A 24,238-nucleotide genomic window follows, 5' to 3' on the forward strand; every position below is an offset into this window, starting at 1 on the left:
CACCCCTCGCTTCTCACGCTCACACAAAAAAACAACAAAAAAAAACAAACCACACAATGGCAGAAAATGTCTCTGAATTCAGTTCCAATGCTTCAAAACAAACAAACTTAAAGGTGATGGTCTCACGTGGAGGTCTGAAACTATCTGCATCCGAAGCACAAAGCCATGCATTTTCACAGCAGGACCTATTCTCACAATCTACTGTAATATTGAAACAGAGTCCATACAGTAAGACATGTGAACAAAACGCATTACAAACAACAGGTTGTTCTATTGCAGCGAATAGCAAGTTCAGTAACGGAGCACCCAGAACAGGAGAAGGATTAGTGTTGCAGGCTCTTCACTTTCAGGCCATTCATGTTAAAGATTTATTCGTGTATTTATTTATTCATTCATTCATCTTTTAGATTCTGAATTTTGTTGTTTCCCGAATTTAGAAATGTGGAGATAAATAACATCAGTCCCTGGCAGTGATGAATTCTGCTGGAAAAAAATGAAAGAAAAAAAAAAAAAATACTAACATATAAGGACCAAAGTAAATCTGTTGGGACTAATCATCAGGAAAAAGTGCATGCATAGAAGTGGCACTCTGCATGGCATTGGGCTAATTCAACTGATCCCTGGCATCTTTCCAGTTATTCCAAACATGCATTATGTAGGAGTCAGCCTGCAGGGTTACGCAAACTTTTCCATTCTGCACGAAAAGTATAGGCAGAGCTCTGGATTATTACTATAAGTTTACATGGCAGAAGGGAAGCTAACACTGCCCCCTAAAGCACCATCCATCTTATTGCATCATGATCATATTCTGTTCATACTGTATATAGGTCCCATTACCTGAAATGACAAATAATTTGAAAAAAAAAAAAAAAAAAAGACTTTTGAAGGTCTTTGAAGATATTCGATATCTTGCCAAGAAGCCACCCAGGACTCTGCTAGTGGTAGTAAATAAATGAGACCGTTTGCGACCCTGAAAGAGACCCCTCTCTGCTAAAAATACTCAGGAGTAATAAATATCCATTTTATGGTAACATGCCCTGCGTAGGAAAGCATTTACATGGTAACATAATGTAAAACATTCTATTTGAGTCTTAGAGGCTGCACATGAGGTCCTAAAGTCAAGGGTTGTGACAAACGTAGAATTTCCTGCAAGTTGCATTAAAGAAGTTTTGCACGTGGAGCAAACAAAGAGTATAAAAATGAGAAGAAAGGAAACAAAGACGCTTATATACTGTAACTCTCTACATGAAGAGAGGATTGCCAAAAAAAACAAACAAACCCCAAAACACTTTCATTGTTGAAATGGCCCAAGAAACATCCATACGCAAAATCTGACCTTCCTTCATATTAGGTTTTATGGCCACTGAATTAAAGTCAAGTCATGCCACAGTGATTTACACGATTCAGACAGACATTAAGGTGCCAGATTGGGGTATACAGGCAAACATTCATACAATATCAGAGTACCAAGCAGAAATGTTTTTGCTTTCAGGGTGTCGTTGCAGTTAAATGGCTATGTGACGTGAACAGCAATACAATCAGTTCTTCACTTTAAAGTTTATGCACAAGAGCTGCAAATTGTTAAACATTACAAAAATGGCGCTTAAGAACAAACGTGAGAGCACATGTGCTGTTTGAACTAAGCATGTCACATTCTGGTTTAGATCACATCAGTTTGAAGTAGTTATACGTTAGGACATGAAGGAGTTCTTCAGGCGATCACCACAATCTTTTTGTTGTTTTCACAAAGTAGTCAGTATCACGCAGTAGTTTTTAATACGTGCTAGAAGATGACCTTACATGTTGTCAGTGGTGTTCAATGCAGACCTAGGTTTGTTAATCAGTCACAACTTATCTGGATTCACTGGAGGACGGCGTACCGGTCCAGGTGTGCCATTAGCAGGATACAAATATGCACACAAAAACAGATGTGCTCTTCACACTGGTGCAAGCGTACGTAGCAGCAAAGGTGAGGCTGAATAACTAGTTGCTGTCCTCTCGCAGTTCGCTGGGCAGGAACTTGTACTGCTGCTGCCTTATTTGGGCCAGTTTCTTTCTGGCTTCTTCCAGCTCTCTCTCCTTTCTCAGCATCTCTTCCTGGGCGGCAATGATCTACACAGACAGTGAGGAAACTTATGTCAGAGCATATATCATTTTAACCTTTTTTAATACACACACGACCAAAACCTGCAAAATATGTAATTGTCGCAATGTAATCGCAATTTTTAGAACATTTACTACCTCAGTGTCTTTATGCCTTATGTTTCTGTGTGTTTATTGGTTGTATGGTCTAACTTAAGATGTGTGTGAATGCACTTGTGTACAAAAACAGGGGATTTGAATTCCATGTATTGACTGAAGAAGACAAAAATATTTTCTGAGAACACTGACAACCATCAGGAGACGTGAAATAATTAACAAGTAGAGGGCATTTCAATAGCTTGTCAGCATTTTTCAGCAGCGTCCAATCAATAATTGCCCAGCAGTGCTGAAGAATGAGAAACTGAAATTATTTGTAAAGCTGGTGACTAGAGATGTGTGAACCAGTGGATATGAAGGACAAATTTCACTAACAATAAAACTGCTAAACACACCAGAATGAACAGATTTATTTTTTTAATGCAACAGAAACTGGTTTCAAAATTAAATGCTGCTTAAAAGCATTACCTGCGCAATTCCACCCACAAACTTCGTCTTCACCACCACGTTGTCTTCATCGGATTTTTCAAATGCTGCCTTCTGAGCTGCCCGCACCAAATTGTCGGATGCTTTCTTCACTGCATTTCCAGCGATCTAAAGGGCAAATACATCATTTACAGAACAGAACAACAACATAAAAACAAAAATGTACAAGTACTAGCAGCTCAAGATGAGAAAACTACAGTGTTTGACTAAAAGAAATCAGTTCCTTTTAACTGGTGCAAAGACGAGCATAAACGTTTTCTAATTAAATGCACACCTGTAAAGTAAAAAGCTATTGAAGATGATCGCTAATCCTCTTCATATCAACGCTTTTAAATTAACCTGCTGTGTTTACCTGCAGTCTCCTCATGGCCTCAGAGTCTTGGTCAGCCTTCACCTTACAGGCCACCAGCAGCTGAGCAGTAGAGGCTGCCACCTGTTTGGCTGAAGAGATGAGTTTCTCCTCACTGGCGTGACCCTGCACCGAGGCATTAGCTGCCTCACACAGGTTGCTAGTTGCTGCTGCTACCATACGTGCCTGTTCATGAAAAAATAAGTTAATTTATTTAAAGTTAATTTCTGGCAGATGTGATTGTAACCTGTGTAAAACAACACTTTTCACTCCAGCACTTACAGCAGAGATCAGCCCCTGGGACCACTGTCCATCATCCACAGCATTTGCAGGGACAGAGCCCACTTTCCCCTGAGCCACCAGCTCTCTCTGGGCAGCTGAGGCTGATTTAACCAAAGCACTGGTGGCTGCAGCAATGGATTTAGCTGCCTCTAGGATCTGCTCCTCAAAGTTCAGGGTCTCGTCTGCTTGCTGAGGGAGAAGAGAACCATTCAAATGATTAAGTCTTTCGCCAGGGTGAAATTTAAAGAAATATCCAAGTTGATTAATCCTCTACTCAAACTAAAGTACTTATCACTGGAAACAGATGAACTTTGGATTCATTACTCTGTTGAATAACATTTTGTATGCACATTTTTAGACAGGACTTGATTGATCATCAGTGACCAAGGCTGGGACACTTGGTAAGAGAAACAAAATGATGATTCATCCAGATACAGAGCTTCTTCTCAAACTGCAAGAGCTGATAAGGAGCTACATACAACAACATCAAGCAAGACTCTATAGAAAGCATCCTATTATACTCATCTGCTTTTTTTTTTCTTTTTCTTTTAAACACATACGCACACACACTTTTCACACAAACACATTCACACCACATGTCTGTAGACAGAGCGGGACACTGTAGGAATATGTTTGATATATAGTTGGGACTGAATAACAACCTAATATATCAAACATATCAGACAGAGCCCTGCAGAGAAGGCCTCCGGTGGTGGGGGCAGGCAGGGAAGGAATAGGGAGGGCGGGGGGTTAACTGGGAGCTAGAAGACACAGACTGGGACAGGCTTAAGCTAGAACTACAATGAACTAACACAGGTGGCTGGATCGGTGGCAGGGTGGGTGGAGGAGGAGTGGGATGAACAGGAGGGAGGGCACAGTAAACATGATGGTGTTTGAATCGATCTGAATGAAGACAATATTATGTACAGTATCATGAATTTTAGTGAGTTTGTCAATATAACAAGTGTCAGCTACAGAGATCACATTAATACTTCCATGAACATGAATATGCAATTATATATATATATATATATATATATATATATATACATATATACACACACATATGCGCACAGTACTGTGTAAGACTCTTGAGCCATCCCTCATTTCTTCATAAATTGCACAAAAATAGAAAATGGGTGGAAACGGGTTATTGAATTATGTAATTTAGTTTGGACAATTCTAATGAGGTTATGACTGCCTTTATTCTTCAGCACAGCCGGAACTCTCTTAGGTAAGCTTTTCTGTAATTTCTTTAAATTCTCTTCAAGAAAAGTTCTTCAGTCTCTTCTTTGGATGTTGGCTGCCTTTTGTTTTCTGTCCAGATGAGACAACACTGTTCCAAAAATGTTGAGGTCCGGACTCTGGGGAGGCCAGTCCATGACGCAGTTTCCCATTGTGTGGTTCCTGTCCAAGTATGGTTTCACTGCATTGGCATCGTTTCGGGAATCATTGTCATGCTTTATTCCTGGTATTGCATGATGGATCACAATTCTGCATTCATAATTCCATGAGTTTTGACAAGGTGGCTTACTGTTGTGAATTTCTCTCCTGACCTCTGTACATACATAGTTTGGTATACCTCAGCCGTTCATCCTGGTTTCCCTTCCTTAAGAAGGGCTTCTTGACAGCTACCCTTCCACTGAGACCATTTCTGCTGAGGCTTCAGTGATCAGTAGATCAATCAACTGAAGGTCCAGATGCATCTCTCAGGTTTTGTGTCAGGTATTTGCTGGATTGCTCTTCATTACTTAAGACATTACTTTCAGATACTCTCCATCTGCTGTAGACAATTTTTAGGACAATTCTTCTGTCCTCCTCTTGTCCAGTTTCCTCAATTGAAAACAGTGCCAGTGTTTTGGGAAACACGTTTCTGTAAAAATGCTATTTTATACCTGTCAAAATTTGTCTTTGGCATTTTTGTAGATTCAACTAAAGAAATGGGGACAAATGGAAAATTGGAGGCCTCATCTCTTTAAAATTGGAAACATCCTGTCTGAGAGTGATGCAGAAAAACTTCTCTGAGCCTCGTTCTGCCAGAGGTTTCTTCCTGTTAAAAGGGAGTTTTTCCTTTCCACTGTTGTCAAGTGGTTGTTCAAATTGGGTTGTTTGGGTAAATAAAGTGCCTCAAGATACAACTAGAAATTGGTTCGTGTCTGTTATGTGTAGACACAATTCAGATTCATCATTTGACTTGGACTCATTTTTTATGCTTGCATAATTCATAGGTTAATGTTAAGCAGCTTAAAAAAAGTCCTCTGAAAATTGTCAGGTTTCAAGACTGGCCAGAAAATGAACAAAGAAAAACTTTGAAGACCTGGAGAACTATAGCTCAAGATCAGTTAAGAAAAATATAAGCCAGGCTGCTTCTCTGAAGCAAAATTTAAAGAAATAAGGGATGGCTCAAGATTTTTGCACAGTTCTGAATACAACAGCTTGACAGACAGGACAAGCGATAGAGCACCCTTTCAGTAATGCAACAAAACAAAATGTGCTATTTTGTTACCGTAAAATTGCTCCTTGTACAACTTCCAATAATAACACTGAAACTTGGATATAAACCACACAAAAAGATGTTTACAGGCATGCACAGAGCACTGTTTAGGATATACTTGAACGTATTCCTACAAAGCTCATTTATGTAATGTACAGAGCTGTAAACACTCTGCAGTCCAAAGATCAAAATAAGAAGTTTTATCTAAAAGTCAACAAATCACTTGGCAGTTACAAGGATGAGCTGTAATCTGAAAAGGTGAAATATTTAGCGCTCCGATCAAAGTGCACTCTACTCTAAATCACTAGTTTTTACATTAAATAAACTAACACATGTCCACATTACAGCACTGGTTGGCTTGTTGTTAGGTGCTTGCTGGGCAACATCATAATATCAGGTGTTTTACCGTGAGATTATCAACCACATCCAATAACATTTCAGATGCCTCCTGTGACTCTTTGCAGAGGACCTGACCTTTTATTGGTCACCATTAAATTGTTACCATATAAAAAGCATTTAAGCAAGCTGTAACAGTAAAATCACACACACAGTCAATAATAATGCTATGATAAACAAAGCGATTACAATAGGTCCTTCACACACTAGTGCTCGGGCCATAATAACACTCTAGAGGTTATGATTTTTAGGCAATGTGTGTATATTTTTACTTTTAACAGTTACATTGTTATGTTGGTACTTTTTAATAAAACAATTTTAATTTGGTTACCTGATAAAATTAGCACCAAAGTACTCCAGCTCACTAATCTATAATCTATATTATAGAAAAGTTAGATTATCATTTTCTTTTTAGACTTAACATTCACTAAAATTGTAAAGATTTAACTAATGTGGGCAGCAGGGGATCCTGAGGGGTTTGGTTACAGGTCTTTTGTAATGTTTTTGCGGTTTATTCCCCTTTTTGCGTCTTGGAAACAACTCTCTCTTTATCTTTAAAATCATTAAATATTATTTTGAAGTATTTTAGCTGCTCATCACATCATCTTTAAAATTCCATATAAACATCACTTATAGCCATTAGTAAATGGATTGTTTAGGAATGATTTTCCATTCATACTTTAAATTTTCAAGTCAGGACATTTTCTTGTAACAGAGTATTTCTATCCGCACATCATCTATCATGATGAAAGACTTTTATGAGCTTCATGATGAATATTTCTTCTTTATTTCCAGAGACTGCTGACAGAAACAATATCTTAGAAAGCTTTAAACTGTAAAATTTTTTTAAAAAAGGCCTTTTGACAGGTTGTCTTTCTCTTTAACATTATGTTGACACGATTATCTCCTTCACCTCTCTCCTCATTTATTCACCATACAGTCACCCACCTTTGGCTTGGCTCTGGGTTTGAGTTGCTCGAGCTTCTTAGCTGCCGCTTCGATGGACGCCGCTGCTCCGAGCAGCTCCGTCTCTGCGATCACTGTTGGATCCTCGGGATCCACCCACTCTGAACCTGAGGCAGGCAAGCACACCCATATTCATGAATAAAATTTGAATTTGCAAACAGGATTTTATTAATGCTTCACAAAGCAGTGTTTTGACCGAACATGCTTCACGCTGTGATCCAAAGAAAACAAGTACACCGTGACCACACACAGGAAAGTGTGCCATGTATCTTCACATCCCATGCATAGCTGACAACAAACCATCATTCACTGCGATGGAGACAGAGTAATGGAACATAAAAGAAAGCATGATGGATAGAGCAGATGGATGTAACTGAGAAGCCTGAGAGCAGCTGGATTTGATGAGATTAAATAAAATCGATGTTAGCGCTGAGGAGAGAAATTATTTAAGAGCTCACAACTGGCATAGTACAGAAAACAGCCCTAACTTACCTCCATCTGTAGCAAGAGAAGGAGGACAGGAATATTACCAAATGTTTGAGTAAATAAATATTTTTTTCTGTTACATGAGCTTTTTAAAAATACATTCTACTATTAATAGCAATATAATATTTGTTGGGATCTTTATTAGAAAGTAAATAAAAGCTTTACTCATATGTATTTGGGTTTATTGCATGACATCTCAAAAGGACTCCTTGTGTAACATGTGGTGATGCACTGTGTGCATTACCTTTCATGGCCTCAGCAGTCTGGATGAGCTCTGTTACTGCTCCGGCTACTCGCTTGGAACAAGCTGCCAGATGCTGCTTCTGCTCTGCAGTAGGCTTCTGCAGGACCTACAAACACATGGGTGCAACAGTTTAAACTTAAAAGAAACTTTTCCTTATTATTTTTTATATATAGATACATAAATAGTGTTGCAATGGTGGATGCTTATATTAAAGATGCTTAAAGTATCAAATAATGAGATTAGCGTTTGTACAAGTCTTTTATTTTTACAGACTTGCTGGTGCAGTATTCAACCTACCAGCAGTACATGTTCCAGTAGGTCAATGTAAGCAGTTGTACACTCTGCTCCGAACATCAGTGCTCTGTTCTTCACCTCCTCACTGACCTCGGGATGGTAGGCTGCTTGCTGAAAGACACAAACACACACTTATAAATTTGTGTGGGGACGACATTTGTGGGTCAGAATTCTAATTTCAGTTTTTGGTTTGCATTTGTAGTGGCAAAAATGATTGATGCTGATGATGCAGGGCTCAGCCTTAAAGATGGAATACCCTGCTTAGCCTTTGCTACCACAACCAAATTCAGATAAGTGGGAAATAATGGGTAGATGGACACATTTTCTTTTCTTTTTTTTGCAACATTTTGGAAGTACCACAATAAATCAAATTTAGACATGCATGACTTGTTTGTGGCAATAGAGCACCTTGCAGGTAGTGAGCATGTCTGACATGGCTTTGCGGCTGACGTTGGCAGTATGGATGATGTCCTCCTGTCGGCCAGAGTTCCCTGCAGCCACCGCTTTAGCAGTTGCCATGGTGATTCCTTTAGTCATGCGAATGAACTCCTCAGGTGTGGTTGTCTTGTTGGGAGCATCCCTGGATTGAAACACCTGTGGGCATTTCAGATCACAAACTTAATTCAGGGAATATTAAAATCTATAACTCCTAACTGTGGAAAACAAACAACTAAAGATGTTTACTTTGTCACTCACGCGACATTTTCAATAATTACAAAAATATTACTCATCACACTTGCAAACTGATCAGTCCCCTTTCTGAAATGTGTGATGCCACCATACTGCTAACTAACGTTCACAAGCTTAGCCTCTCGACTCGTCCTTACCGACATTTCCTGTTTAATGCACTCGATTGTAGCCTCAAGCGCTCTGGTACCGCGAGTAGCTTCGTCTTCCACAGCTTTGACCGTCTTCAGCAGGGATGTCACATTTGTCACCATCACCTGGAGAAAACAGAGAACACCGTGTTCAGCCACATCCAAGCTCTGAATTAGAAATAGAGGAAGGACAACAGAACAAACCGCAAATGACTGACATTATGGAATATTTAAGACAACAGTCTTATTACTATGATAATATTACCAACGAGGAGGTTCAGTATTTGGTTGTGTTTTTGTAATAAATGTATGTAGTTGTAATTTATTTAAAAAAAAAAAAAAACGTCTAGGACTGTTTATTTTATAAGTAATTGAGCATATAAACACATCCCCAATCAAGATATTTCACCACACTGGTGGACACAGCCCTGACGATCATCATATATGGGTGACACACTTTTTTAAATATATATATTTCCTTGGCTCATCGAGTCTTCATTTATAGTTTGAACTAATTTAATTCAGATGACATTTCTATAGCTCCGTAATTTCACACTTATGTTGGAACAATGAGAGGACATAAAAACAGAACACATCCAGTTAAAATCAGCTGTAATGCACCATACTGAAAGATAGGGGGCACACAAGCCCCATAAAGGAAAGACTGATTTGTCAGAGTTAACCCCCCCCACCACCACCCCACCTCCGGTCCTAAAATTGTATGTGAGGCATGTTGTGATCTTCAGAGAGACTTCATGACACTCTGTGGTGTTGCTGACTGAGAACTGACATTTTTTTCCCAGGCTTTACAGGTTGAGGTGATAATGAGCAGTCGACAGTGTCATCGGTGAGTTATGAGCCGTGACTCTGAAAATTTACAGCGCATGTGTGCCGGAGCAAAGCACTAAGCATAATCATCTTGGTTAGAAGTATTAGACGCTTCCTGCTATCCCGAACAGCCTGACAATTTCCATTACCAAGTCTCCAGTTTAACTCTTGTGGGTGATTTAACTGATTAATGACTCGGCCTGAGTAAGGGGAGGATGTCTGCGCATACAGGATGTAGGACGGTGGAATTATTGTCATCAATTTAAACTGATGTCAGTTCCAGTTTTCCATTAGTATAATCAGAAAATATGAACATAAGAGAAACCAACAAAAATCAAATAGATCTGATTGTTTTTGTTGAGTAAAATAAAGAAAATTCCAATATCCAGATTTCTATATTCGAGCCCACTGGAGGATGTTAAATTAGATGACAGTTTCAACACTTGCAGACTGATCTCCTCACCTTCGCAGCGCTCTTTAGTTGGTACATAGATGGATCATCGGCTGCCTTGCCAGCGGCACACTTGGTGGCACTAATGAGCTCACCCAATGCCTTGGCCACATCTTTGACAGCATTTATCAGCACCACCTAGAGAAAGGACAGAAAGACACTGACTAATCACTGCGCAGTCCAAGAAAGCAGAAACACTGAAAGGTTATTGCCAGTCGCAGTTCATAATTCCATAATTCCTCCTATTAAACAGGCACACTGGACAAAGGACAAACAGAAATGAGAGGATTACAAACACAATAATGGTCAACCTGTGTCTCAGGGTCATCAGAGCCAATGCTGGCAGCACCCAATTTGACCACATCTGTGAGCTGGGTAATGGTCTTGGCAGAAGACTGAGCAGCCTGTGCCAACTTCTCCTGACCGGAAGCTGCGCCGGACACCAGCATCTTTGTGTCCTCAACCAGAGCTTTAGCCGTCTTCAAAATGTTTTCCCTGAAACAGAAAAGGAAAGATTAAACAAGGGGGAAAAAGACATAAAAAATAAACTGTGTGAGAACTGCTGTGAAAAGGACACACATATTGCTGCACATCTCTTTTAATATTAAAGGCATTTCTTCATGAAAGCTTGTGCAAACATTAGGAGGATTGCTAAGGTTATATAACAAGTCATGTCAGTTATTCTTTTCCTAAAATTGACAAAAGAGATTATAGCAGCTGCAGAGTTTCTTCTATTATTCTGAGGTAGCTGTGTGAGCTATGCTCGGAGATTAAGTGATTCTGTTTTCTTTCATCGTGTCCCGAGACTGCTTATCTACACTTCAAAGATTCTTCAGTGAGATACAGTGAAACGTCACAAACAACCATGTGTAAGGATCTACAATGATAATTAAGTAATGGAACACATCTATTCTCTACCCGTTTTGCTGTATTTTTCTTCACGCACTAGTATTTAACAGCGGAAGTGCTGCCTTAGAGCGGCCAAGTGTGAGAGCAGGACAATAAGAGAAGTGTCACGCTGTGCATTTTTCAAAGCCTTAGGATAATTTATTGTTTCTATCAGCAGAGATTTCCTCCCCGTTCAGCAGCTAATATGTCACTCTGTCAGTCTGGGATGAAAGATAACAACAGGGTGGATTTTAGACTCCTGTTGGGTCTTGTAGAAATGTCTTGCACCACTGGGTGCGTTTCAAGCACTAACCTGTGGTCGGCAAAGGACTCTTCGTTCTCTGCGTTGAGTGTGCCGGCGGACGCAAACATTATTGTGGTATCCAGATCAGCAATGATCCCAGACACAGCAGTGGCTGCTGTAATGCAAGCCTGAGTGCCCTTATTGCCTGCCTGGAGGGCCGAAAGCACCAAAGACACCTGGGGACGTGAGCAGACCATTAACCACACAGGTGAGGATGCTCAGATGAAGGCTTTTTTTCGCCCATCTAGGATAGGTTGGTAAATTTTATGATGCACATTAATAAGGACAAACAAGTTTGGCAGTTTGCAGCAAAGTAGTGTTACTTTTGGCTCAGTTTGAGTAAAGTATATTTTTACTGGTCAAAACAGAGAAGAGCAAGACGGGAAAAAATGTCAGTACATTGCAATGTGCTAAGTCACTGAAATAAGTATGTGTGATGTTTTTGAAGTATTTCCTTCTTATGTGCAAGTGGTATTAAAAACACTGGCACGCTTGAATTATTAGAAATAACAGCTGTGAAAAGCTCAGACAAGAGAAAACTTGATAAGAAAAGTATGATGTGTATATTACATATATATTATACATGCTTTGGAATCCTATAATTAAACCACACACAGATAAAACCCACCAGAGCCGAATCACTTCATGTGAACTACATCGCTAAAAACAATTTTACTCTAACATTCAATGAAAGAACAACACAGAGAGTTCAGAGCGGAACATACTCGGCCAAGCAGAAATATCTGCAGCCTAAAGATGAAGCAAACAAACAATCGACAACAATTAGCCCGATGGGTTTGGGTTAATGGATGGGGGAACTAAGATCAGCAGTGGGCAGAACTATTGTAACAAAACCGGAACAAAATTTAAAAAAGCACAGTGTGTTTTTAATTAAATAAGGCGGTCCCATTTTATTGACAGAACAATACCTTCTCTGTGACTGCACGGGCACAATCAATGAGCTCCCGCTTAGTAAAACTGTCAGACGGGGTGATCTGCAGAGCTCCGGCCTTTTGGACCAGAAAGATGCAGCCGTGACCAAGGTCCTGCACTCGGGTTTTGATCTGGAAACCAATCTGCAAACACAAACCAAAGCAAGAACATAAAGGAGGTTTTTTTTTTTATTATTATTAAAATAATGGTTTTAAAAAAAGTATGTATGTATGAAAAAATGCCACATTTATGTTCCTGGACTAGAGAAGCTTTGCATGATTATACAGGTCATGGTTCAGCCCCTCAGTTCATGTATTGTTTGAAACAAGCTTTTTTTGCTCCATTCCCCTGCCCTTCAAGCCAACTTTCATCTGACTGGCTGCCCTTTGTAAATAAGAATTGAGCAGGTGGATGGAGCTTCTGTGTTCACAATGCACACAGCCAAGAAAAAAAACAACATAACAGAGTGTTTAGAGAAGCCTGAAACTAGAGTTTTGATGAAAATTCACCTACAGTAAATATATTTATATATGAATAACAGAAAATAAGGAAGAGCACATTAGGTTCTCTTTAAATCCACAGCAGCCTAAAGGTCACAAAAAGAAAATTCCCATATTGAAGGAGCAGAGCTCTTTTGCAAGTAAAAACTGTTTTCAGAGTCCTCCTCACCTCCTCTGGTTCAGCTGTGTGAGCAGCCAGTCGTCCCTGAACAGCGAGCTGGCTATAGTCCACAGTCACCTGTGATGCCAGGGCTCCCAGCTCATCTGGACAAGTCACTGATTTGGTCATCTGATAAATGGAGGGAAAAAGAAATTCGGCACTAAAAAAACCCAGATTAACTTTTCTTCAACAAACTATCAAAAATCATTAACTCATAGTAAAATCAAGGCTATGATCACAAGGTTACCAAAGTGATCAAATGAGAGGACGAAAGTAGAGATGTGACAAATGGAGAACATTAAAATAAACGAGGGACTGCAGGTAGATAAATCATTTTAATCAGATCTTTGGATTCTCCCAGGTAGATAAAATCATTAAGTCTGTCTCACTTACTAACTACGCTATGAAATGCTGTGAAGTCAAAATCAATTTTTCTATTATAAATGAGCTTGATTCGCTTCGATTTAACCGACTAGTCATCTCACAAAGATGGAGAATTAGGACCACACGACAGGACAATTTCTACTAGCCGCAGATGGCTGATAAACTACAACATCAAACTGTGGATTATCAGAAAAAAAGCTTGATTTCAGAATTGACATGTAAATCAAAGTATTTCGTTTATAATCAACAATAACCCAGTCGTAGGTCACAGGTGTACTTCAGGAACAAAAATCTTAAGAGTTATTTTGAGAGCTTACCATTTCCTGAGCAGTGACAGCAATGGCTTTAGAGTATTTCACCATACTGGTCTGGTAATCCACAAATGAGCCCTCAGGTTCGGGTGGTGTACCTTCATCCAGCTAAGGAAAAACACACACATCAACACACAGTTAAATTGCCACTGCATTTTTTCATTTTAGGCACGATCGGTTTGTCCTTCGCGAAAGGAACAAACATCTTCAAACGTGAAGGAAATCAATTTTTCAGCTCTTTAACTTGTAATGGCACGTTACATCTAATCTACCCTTCAATTATACCAATTTTGTCAGGTGTGCAGGCATCAGCAAACCGACATTAATGCAGCTTTCTATTCAGGGAAACCCTCTGTATGAATGATAAACACTCATTATGAATTATGCACTCTGTAATTACAGCTTTAAAACCGCATCAACCCCAAAAACATTTGATCATTAGCTTGCAGTTCAAACATTATACGTTTCTAGCATTTCTGCCAAATTAGACTACTTGTAATATCACGGAAAAGGCAGAGAAGACAAAAGAGATTCCAGAAAAACATGCTGGTACTGCAAGATAGCATAATACTGCAAGTGCATGATGTTTGCACCTCCTGCTGATAGAAATAATACGTTAAAATCTGCAGCCTCGACTAGGTGACTCAAAGTTAATCAGAAAAGCTGTTTAAATCGCCGCTGCTAAAAACCACAATGGAGGGTGACCATTACGCCAATGGGATTATTGGGGAGGATTATCCCCATTTAATCAACTACACTGACTGACACACAGACAAAACACGCACCTGCATGCTCAACATGTACTAAAAATGAACCATTTTCATAAATTATTCATGACATGCCACACAAAGTTGATGCAAAGATGCTGTTCCCTCTGGTGAAGCCACACTCCTGAGACGCTTCTTCACCTTTGCAATGCTCCTCACTCAGCACGGTAAGGAGAAATATAATTAGCTGATGCTAGCTGCTGCCTGTACTCGAGATAAAAGGCTTTTTCTTGGTTTTCAAGCCAATAGTTTCACTGTTAATTGGAAAGATAGGTCAAATTATCTGACTCCGAGTAAGAATGGCTGCGTTCACAGTCAATGTTCCTTTGCTTCAGTTGCTCGTGATTTGTATTAATATGTTAATCAGTGACTTTTAAATGACGCCTGGGAAACATTATGGTTGTAATCAAGATGTTACACAGAGCAACGGGAAGTCATGGGTCAAATGAACACAAGAAAAGAATAAAACTTTAATTAGATGCTGATTGCTCTGTAACATTCGCTTCCATAAGACAACTTCTGTTATGGCTATTAACTTTTAATCCATTAACCACACACTCAGTTTCTTTATAGCATTCTGGCTTCCGTAGGTGGGAAATCTTTCAAAACAGGATGTTTCCCACTACGCAGGTTTAAAAATTCATACTAAAATGGACTCTAACTGTGGAATAAAATATCAAGTTGCTGCATTTTTAGTTTTTAGTCTACGTTTAATTTTCCATGCCTGTTTTGGAAGTTGGGAACAGGGTGGACAGCAGGTGGTTTTGCTCATTGTAAGATAATGTTGGATGATGTATTATCTGACTAGCAGCCATGCTGTCTTGCAACACAAATGAAGACAGAATAGAGCTGTCAATCACCACATAGTTGGTGATGAGCTGAAATAGATGATGGTGAAATGCAGACAATCGCTGATGCGGACAAAGAGCTTAAAGGTGGAGGTTTGTTTGTTTTTTTAGAGCTGCAGTAATGTCTGTTATTTATGAACCAGAGAGTGCAATTAATTTAACCAAATAAAACTCTAAACATATCTTTAAATTGGTGTAGATGTTATTCTGTGGCTTCTGATCCAAATGACGACACACTGTAACCGGCTGCACTCACCTTGGCCATGGCATCTGCGATCGACTCCACCATTCCTCCCACCATTCCCACCTCACTGGCAGCTTCATTAAGTGTCACCATGATGTCATCAACCGCCTCCTTCATGAGCTGAGCTGCCTCTGCTATAGCATCATGGGTATGGGATGCCTGTGAAATGTGACATAGCACAAGCACATGTGAAATATACGCACCCCCATTTTCAGAGGTTTAAAAATGACCTTGTCAAACTAACCCATACATCAGGATATCAGGATTTATTTGCCTTTAGTAACATTTAGGTTTTTGCAATATGTATTTGGAACATTATCCATTTGCACTGAAATCGAGTCACTTCTGCAGCGTTTGGCTGAATCTGAGCAGAGAGTATAGCTCTGTACACTATAAACACTAGCAGCCAAGACATACTAGTACCCATGCATGTCCATGTCATAACATCGCCTCTAGCATGTTTGACAGATAATGTGGTATGCTTTGGATCATGAGATTTGTTGGATGTGGACTAGCATGAGGCGAGCGCCATTTGCCCATCATATTATGGCCAAATACTGCGTTTTTACCTGAGGTTATTCCTACAACTTATAGCTCTATGAATCTGAGCTTTTGTCACCCCACTTTTCCATCTGAGGAGAAGAGTAGGCTGTATTCTCTATGTCTGGTGCAGTGTTTCCTACCTATATTGACGATACCCAGTGTGATGAATTGTTGGTCTGCTTAGTTAATCCATCCAGAGGTAGATCTCCGTCTAAACAGAGGCTCTCCTACCGGATTATGGAGTCCATCTCCCTGGCATATGGTACAAAGGGACTCTCTTTTTTCCTCAAAGTGTGAAAGCACATTGCACCAGAGGAATGGCATCCTCATGGGGTCTTTTTACAGGTGTTCCTGTGAATGATGTTTGTGCTGCAGTTACTTGATCATCACTGCACACTTTTGTTTGGTTCTATCATTTGGACCTGGCAGTCCCGTCAGTGGTTCATTGTGTCCTCTCGGCTGGATCTACCCCTGCAGTCGGATGATGGTGGTCTGACTCTGGTTCAGCGGCTGCTTTGTGAGATGTATATATATTTGATACTATGTGTGTACAGAGTGAATTGCCTGAAAGGGTACAAACTGTTCTGTCCTCAACTTCTGTTCCCTGAAGGAGAGGAATTAGATACACCGCCAGTTGCCCCATTGTGCAGCTGGGCTCGGTGAAGAGCGGCAATCAAACTGAGGGATGACTGCGATGATAAGGGTGTATTATATGCAGGCAGGGCCTCACATATGTCACATATCATTTGCATTAATGGCGTGAAAAGAAGTGTCTTCAACCAGGAAGTGTTATATCTCATCCTATATGTGTTATATCTTCTTCAACCCCTTCAGGGAACAGATGTTACTGACATAAGAGTTTGTTTCTTTCCTCCATTTGGTTTCATCTGTCCAAAGATTTTTCTTTTTTATTTAGAGATATACAAAATCTTGTCTCCGAGTGTAACCAGTGGTTTGCACTTTATTGTAAACCCTCTTTATTTCCATTCATTACGGTTTTTGAAGACAATTATGTGCTTACCAAGTGTTCAAGAATTGGTTAGATGCTGTGAAACGGTTTTACTTAACCATGGTAATAATTCTGTAATCAGAGCTTTTTGTGCTGCCGAGCTGGTCAGTGTGCATTCATTATTTTAAAGAATTTAGCAGATTATTATTTCTTCTGGGATTATTTATTTTGTTTTTCTGCCAAATGTCTGTAATTCCAAAATGGTTAATGCAGAAATTTTGTAAAACCCTTTTAATTAAAGCTGAAAGTCTCCACTTTAATCGTATTTTGATCAACTGATTAAAACTGTGGTGGCACACAGGCCCGTCTCTCCCTCGTCACGCATGTGTGATACTCTTTTGCTCCCGTTGTTTGGCAGGAGTTAAAAAGGCCTAAATGGTGACACCCTTTGCTCCACCCTTTTGACACATCATTGTGTATCATAAGTGTGCAATAAATACAGTTAATTATACTTGTTGATGCACTGGAAAACTTAATGATGGAGATCATTTTCCAATATGTGTAAAGGAAGCGAAGGAGCACTTTAAACAAGGTGCATAAAGCATAAAATGGTCGTGCCTTTCGGTTTCCTCCACCCTCTTTGGCAGCATAGAGCATTTGCAGAGCCGACTCAGCCAGCGTCTTTGTTTGGTCCAGGAAAGTCATCTGCTGCTGGTGGTCCTTCAGCTTGGACGCCACACCCACGGAGGCCTTGATCAGTGGCTCAAAGTAGCCAGCCAACTGAGTCACCTGAGGTAAAAGAAAAGTTTTTAATGAGTCCAGAGAAACAGCACGAGTCAGCGATATGTAGGCTGAAGTGCTAAGTGTCACATTCACACGTGAAGAAGCACGGTTTCAGAAAATGAGCAGCTTCTCAAATTATTTCAAAATGGTACGGTCATATAAGTGTTAAACCTTTTATACATTTCACTTACTGGGCACAATTTCTGGCCATTAAGCAGACTGTTTGGTGTGCAGACAGAATAAAAAGGAATATGTTGCAGTAATAATCTTCTTTACAACACGTGAAGAAATGCTGATAAGTTTGCAAAGATGGACAGTGACACAGAGCATTCTAGTGGGAGGTGAAAGTTTACTCACATAAAAGTCAAACTAACCCTGCTGCTTGAACAATGCATCAACTTTTTTTTTCAAAAATCACTATTATTTAATGATAGATAATGCTGAGATAATTATAACAGCCCACGGCTAACCTAAACATATAGGCAACACTCCTGCCACTGAATCCTGCTGCTGACAAAGACAACTTTGTTGCTCCACAGTTGCAGTATAATAATAATTAAGGCACTGCCCTATATACCTTGTGTCCTAGTTGGGAAGCTTCGCCCCTGGCAGCAGTGGAAACGGGGTCAATTAAGTGGCCAATTTCCTGCACGGTGGACGTCAGTTGCTCTTGTAGTGCCTGAAGAGAGGAAATAAAAAGAAATTGGTTTTTGTGTTGCTTTTTATGGGAGACAGAGGTGCATTCAAAGAAGGCAGCTGGGACCTGCTAAAAAGCAGGAAACATAACAGAAGGATAACTGCCCTGAGCTACTCTGACTTTTAATATGCGAGCTTAAACTTTTTATTTAGCAGGTGCCAAAACTTCCCCATTAAAGCCAGTGTCAGGGTGTTAAACATAAGACTCACATTCTGCCCATACTGTGCTGAAGGACTACTGCAAGAAGAACTACTGCCATTCAAATGTTTTGTTACACTCAAAGACACAAAAGGAAAAGAAAGAAATAATCCCTAGTCTCTCTTGAATGGTCTGAGAGAAGGACAAGGACAGAAAACCTAATTAATACCACTAAAAATAGACTCAAAACCGACAGATTTAGCATACAAAAAAAGTGGGAAAAGTGGAAGTGGGAAAAAAGAAAAGGCAAAAGGAGCAGATTAATATCTACGCAAGTAACAAAAAAACAAATGAAAACACAGACAAAGTTTGTGTCTGCAAAGATTCGGAGCCATCTTCCGATGGCCGCTTACCTCCAGTGAGATGTCGTCTCTGCTGGGTAAGTTCTGGCTGACAGCGGCCAGAGAGGCCTGCTCAATGTCCCGGATACATTTGTTGATGTTATCAATTGACGAATCGCACTCCCGCTGGCCTGGGGCCTTGTCCCTGCAAAAAGGAGAGGAGAAAAAGGGAACCAGAAAGACAAAAATGAGTAATGAAGAAAGGAAAAGACCAGAAGAAGAAATGTTAACATTGGAATTATTAAAACACAGACACATTGCAGGATTTCTATCCCGCCCCCCCCCTCCCTCCCCCTTTCTCTACTGGCTTCCTCGTCTCATTGCTGCTCAGGTCACATCTGCCAAACTGTGGCCTGTAGGGTCTCGTCTCTGCATAGGGAGATCAAGCCAGGCAGCAAAATTAGCTTTGAAGCCTTTGATTTGTCTGTGGCTCCGGCCTCATGGGCAGATTAAGTTCGTTAAACATCCATTTCCATGCACGGTGGCACACCAAAAGTAAGACTAAAATAAAACCTCATCTCTGTGCTTAATGAGGCTGACAAAGTTATGAGCCCGGCTGCTGCAGGATGCTATGTGTATTCTTTGGCCTGAAATATATCACTGAATTCTATTACACTCCCAGTACTGAATTTGCAGTCTAAAAAGGAAGACGGGAGATAAGGGCATCAGAACTGAAAGCGACGCTAAGCCGGCTACGCATGAATGCTAATGTGCAGATGTTCTGAGACGAATGAGAACCTTAACATTCAGTGTGTTTGGTCTCAGGGAATTAGCCTCTCATGGGCATCAGTTTTGTTCTGATCAAGGTCAGGTACAAAACTGTGTGAAAGAGGAGATTAAAAATGTGAGCTGCACAAAACACAAGTGTACGTAACCCCAGGTTACAGCTTTTGGCTGCCCCCTCTCAAGGTGCTTTATACAGCAATACAAGCAGATAAAAAGGGAGCACAAACTGTGTTACGCACAATTCATCACTGCACGGAAATAGACTACAGTGGTGTTGAAGTGCGATAAATTATTAAACTGGTGATTTGGAGTCTTCCTGGGTTGAAAGGGTTTCACAATCCCTGCCAAATCATGATATTATTTTGTTTTTGTTTAAATTCTGCTGCCCTAGCTGTTTGCCCATTTTCAAACCTAAATCTGAACAGATGATGGCACCAACTTCATATTTATCTAACAGACATGAGCAGTATTGATCTCCTCACCTAACCATCAGCAACAAAGTGAATGTACCTATCACCCAAAATATCACAGTGTTCCTTAAACCTTTGCATAAACACTCCTGCTGTAGTTTGTCTTTTGCAAGTCTCACTGAATCATTGTTAACTAACCGGATGGCTGTGATGAGACTCTTGATGGAGTCGGAGACAGTACGAGAATGACCGGCCAGGACGGACCACGTGGGCGGGTCTTTTGGGTTGATAACCAATGAGCGTGCAGTTTTGAGCAGATGGGTGGAGCTATCAAGCATAGACCGTGCCGACTGGAGGATGGGCTCCTGTGCTGCAGAGCCCTAAAGAAAAAACAAACTCAATCTAAATTTTGCATAATTTTCCAAATTTTTCTTCAACCGGTAAACTGTAAAAACACGCAACAGTCCTGCACTAATGTTAACAGAGCCACACCTCACTGCTGATTTTAGCGGGCACGCTGGCAAACTCTGGGTTGGAAGCAAATGTTGTCAAGTTTTCAACAGCTTCAATTAGTGGAGCCGTGGCGACTCGACACCTGTTCCTGTTTTCCTCTGAGAAATCCCCATCTAAAGCCTGGAAAGTGAGAGAATGGAATTTTAAAAAGGGTGTATGAAACAAATAGCATTAAAACTGACTGTATTAAAGTTATGAAAAGCAAGCGCTGAGAATAAATATTTTAAAAAAGACAGACATATGACATAAAAACAGGGATTCCTCCAGGTTATCACACAAGGAAAAGACAGAAATGTTATGTCTAAGCTAAGTTTATAGCTGTACAATGACAATCAGGTCACAGAGTCAAACTTTTGACAAGATAGAAACATACCTTAATTGTTTTGACCAAGTTGGCAGTGCTGTTGGCAACCTCCTTGGCAGACTGCACAAAGTGCCTCTTGGCAACAGGATTGGTTGTCTTAGAAGAAGCGAGACGACAGGCATTGCACAATGCCGAGGTGTGCTTAGCAACGATGGTGGCTGCTGAGAGAACCTGTAAAACAGTAAAATGGTCAATTGTCAGTGATACTGCAGGCATGGGCAATCTTACAACATAAATTCAGGACAGTATCTGTAGCGATAGATCACATCAAAGATGACTACTGGAAATACTAGATTTGATATAAGAGGCCCAAATGTACAGCAAATGTACAGCAAATGTACAGTCTTATTATTTTTGTTTTGAACGTTTTCTGGAACTTTTGGCTTCATCAGACAGTCGCCGCAGAGATAAGAAGAAATGAGATGAAAGAAAGCAGGAGAATGCAGTTAAGGTCTGGTTAGCAGGGAATTGACTCAGGAACTCCCTGCAGACGCCCATGTGGTATGTGTGCAGTTTTGTGCCATTTCCATTTATTTGAACTAAAAATCATTTACTAATAAAAGATCTTCATTAAAATCTCTGGTATAGACCGATGAGCTGAAATGTGACTTATGTGAGAGTGCTTAGGAAGTTGCATAATTAGACAAAAAGATGTTAATCTTCAACGCAGACAGTTGTTGATGGAAATAAAGGCAATAATAGAGCAAATATTAATATTAGACTTCCAGATCTGCAGGGAAAGCATCTGGCTACCAAACAGTTGGATGCTTCTGCACAGAATATTAAGCAATTCGGAGCAAACTGATAACCGTCTGCTTCAATAATTCTCTTTTCTAGAAATGCTATTCTGAACACATATCAGTCCAACACACTGGTCTGATAATGAATCATACTATAACATCTCTGCAGAACAGCGTAACCACAGTGCTATGTTGGCACAGTACATTACACTTTTATATAATTAACTGGCTTTGGTTGTATATGAGCAGAACAGTGGATATACCTGGGAGGGGCTGCTTTCTGGGTCAACAAGATTCTGACAGGCCATCTGGATTGCTTGGTTGGCTTTAGCAAACTGTATGGGATCCACCAAACCCTGGTGTCCCGCCTGACTGTTAGGGTCTGACACACCCACCAAGTAAGAAGCCTGTGGAAAAATAACACTCATCAAACAGCATTCCCCATAATCACCCCGACTGCCGTTTCTTTATTTGCCCAGGGAGCGTGCCAATCGTTGCTCTAACACTCTGTACCTGTCCTGCGGCTTCAGTGAGGCCACACAGGGCTTTAGACGCTGATCCCACACAGTCTCCAAATGCAGACACATCCCCGGTTTTGCAGTTCTGAGAAATGCCAGCCATAGACTCTCCCAGGACCTGAACAGAGAGTCGGCAGAGAAGAAATGGTACGCTTAAGATGCCTAATTGGAAGTGTGCCGTGTGCTTTGTGTCTGTCTGCTTTAGTCAAAAGCCTACCTTCGAGTTCTCCATCACACTCTCGATACAGTCAAAGTAGGAGAGGTCACTGACCGGTTCATTAGGGTTGTCAAGCATTCCTCTGACAGCCTGGGAGATGAATAAAGGTTTTAAAGAAGTTTGAGAGGCTTTTATTTTCACTTTATTCTCATTAGTCAGTGCCAGAAAAGAGAGGCGTCTTATAATCCACAGCTTGTATTGAAACGCGCTGACACCATTGATGATTGCGAATGCTTGATCGCAAGGTAGACAAAGTTTTATTTACCTCCAACTCTCTCAGGGCATTGTCACACTCCTTCTGCCCTGGAGCCTGCTGTGTGCACAGAGTGATCAGCTGGTTGATGCTGTCAGTCACAGCTCTGGCATAGAGAAGAGGAACAAACATCACACTCCAGTCCACGAGAGCGTGAGGGAAACAGGCTTTTATTCTGTGCGCGTCGCTTTTGAAATGTGAGAATTATTCCTGCTTGTTTCTGTGTGCTAATAACACAGCTTATACACTCACCCTTGCAAATACCTACGTCTTTTTTGTTTGTGCAAGCTTATCAATTTCATCCCCTTATCTGATCGTCTCAACATTTTGTTTGCATCTCTCTTTTTGTTTGCTTTTAATTTTTTAAATGACCCGTTTTGGTTGGCAGCTGAAATTGGCCCCATTAAACCCATTAATGAGTATGTTATCATAGCAAGCAGATGTCTGAGTGCATTTTGCTGATAATGTGAAAATCATAACAAAGCCCACTTGCCTTGATAGACGCTTTTACCATATGCTCATTACCGAATGAGTAAAGTGGTAGTTTAAAAAACAGATCTAAACCAATAGCAATAAAATAGAATTATTATGTTCATAGCTTTGAACAGCTAATTATTTGCCGTTAGTTTTATTACCTAACCCTGGATCTTGAGCCTTATATCGACTCTTTGATCTTAAGATCTATCATGAGATACTACCAATCAAATCTGCTGTAAATATTAAAAATCATGGTTTGTAGGTGTGTGTAGGGGCCAGTTGTAGTACCTTGCTGCAGCAGCTAGCAGGTTCTTGGCGTTTGCTGCTGCTGGGTCCACAGACAGACTTTTAGCAGCCAACAGCAGTTTGCTAGAAGCCATGGAGATGTTCTTCAGGTTACCAATCACCTGCACCTGGTCGTCCTTTTTCTAGAATGACACACACACACACACACACACACACACACACACACACACACACACACACACACCAGTGTGAAATACATTCAAAGGAGTCTGAAGTCTTTGTCTCTTTACTGGGATATCTGAGTTGTGATACGTGCTACTACTGTCTTAATATTGATGACCAGATGTTGGAATTGAGATACAAAACCAACCTGAGTGTGCCCAGCCATCTCAATGCCAGCATCCAGGAACTCATCAAAGTCTTGGCTGAACTTTCCAGAGGCCACAGCCAGCTGGCTGCTGGAGCCTCTGGAGGCGTGGACCACCTCGCCTGCTGACTGGTTTAGTTCAGCTGCTGTTTGGTTGAGCTCACTCTGGGCCTCCTGAAATGACTTTGAGGCGGGTGGGATCTGAAAGCAGCACAAAAAAGAATGATTCAAGATGAAAGAAATTCAATTATTTGTAAGCGTCAG

The 24,238-nt window shown here is 40.5% G+C and overlaps 1 protein-coding gene across 4 annotated transcripts in view; it reads right to left on the reverse strand.

The window, feature by feature from the left end:
• Positions 1 to 860: 860 nt before the first annotated feature.
• The window catches only part of tln2a (talin 2a), a 97,073-nt gene continuing 73,695 nt past the window's right edge, over positions 861 to 24,238 (reverse strand). For 3 of the 4 annotated variants that reach the window (XM_005934561.2, XM_014337541.2, XM_014337542.2), the window contains exons 31-59: positions 23,978 to 24,175; positions 23,650 to 23,789; positions 22,897 to 22,990; positions 22,632 to 22,721; positions 22,410 to 22,532; positions 22,160 to 22,303; positions 21,166 to 21,327; positions 20,772 to 20,912; positions 20,478 to 20,659; positions 19,156 to 19,288; positions 18,485 to 18,586; positions 17,743 to 17,913; positions 15,645 to 15,791; positions 13,780 to 13,881; positions 13,088 to 13,207; positions 12,415 to 12,561; positions 11,495 to 11,661; positions 10,605 to 10,788; positions 10,306 to 10,431; positions 9,024 to 9,140; positions 8,605 to 8,790; positions 8,200 to 8,307; positions 7,903 to 8,008; positions 7,665 to 7,670; positions 7,155 to 7,279; positions 3,317 to 3,505; positions 3,038 to 3,220; positions 2,668 to 2,793; positions 861 to 2,112 (exon numbers count right to left, since the gene is read on the reverse strand). In XM_005934561.2, the coding sequence (XP_005934623.1) occupies positions 1,984 to 2,112; positions 2,668 to 2,793; positions 3,038 to 3,220; positions 3,317 to 3,505; positions 7,155 to 7,279; positions 7,665 to 7,670; positions 7,903 to 8,008; positions 8,200 to 8,307; positions 8,605 to 8,790; positions 9,024 to 9,140; positions 10,306 to 10,431; positions 10,605 to 10,788; positions 11,495 to 11,661; positions 12,415 to 12,561; positions 13,088 to 13,207; positions 13,780 to 13,881; positions 15,645 to 15,791; positions 17,743 to 17,913; positions 18,485 to 18,586; positions 19,156 to 19,288; positions 20,478 to 20,659; positions 20,772 to 20,912; positions 21,166 to 21,327; positions 22,160 to 22,303; positions 22,410 to 22,532; positions 22,632 to 22,721; positions 22,897 to 22,990; positions 23,650 to 23,789; positions 23,978 to 24,175 (3,948 nt within the window). In that variant the 3' untranslated portion in view covers positions 861 to 1,983. The remainder of the gene's footprint in view (positions 2,113 to 2,667; positions 2,794 to 3,037; positions 3,221 to 3,316; positions 3,506 to 7,154; positions 7,280 to 7,664; positions 7,671 to 7,902; positions 8,009 to 8,199; positions 8,308 to 8,604; positions 8,791 to 9,023; positions 9,141 to 10,305; positions 10,432 to 10,604; positions 10,789 to 11,494; positions 11,662 to 12,414; positions 12,562 to 13,087; positions 13,208 to 13,779; positions 13,882 to 15,644; positions 15,792 to 17,742; positions 17,914 to 18,484; positions 18,587 to 19,155; positions 19,289 to 20,477; positions 20,660 to 20,771; positions 20,913 to 21,165; positions 21,328 to 22,159; positions 22,304 to 22,409; positions 22,533 to 22,631; positions 22,722 to 22,896; positions 22,991 to 23,649; positions 23,790 to 23,977; positions 24,176 to 24,238) is intronic. The other variant, XM_014337543.2, reaches the window with a different exon arrangement.

This window comes from Haplochromis burtoni, unplaced genomic scaffold (assembly GCF_018398535.1).
Source record: "Haplochromis burtoni strain Fernald_Lab_line unplaced genomic scaffold, NCSU_Asbu1 Contig_187, whole genome shotgun sequence".
Taxonomy (NCBI): domain Eukaryota; kingdom Metazoa; phylum Chordata; class Actinopteri; order Cichliformes; family Cichlidae; genus Haplochromis; species Haplochromis burtoni.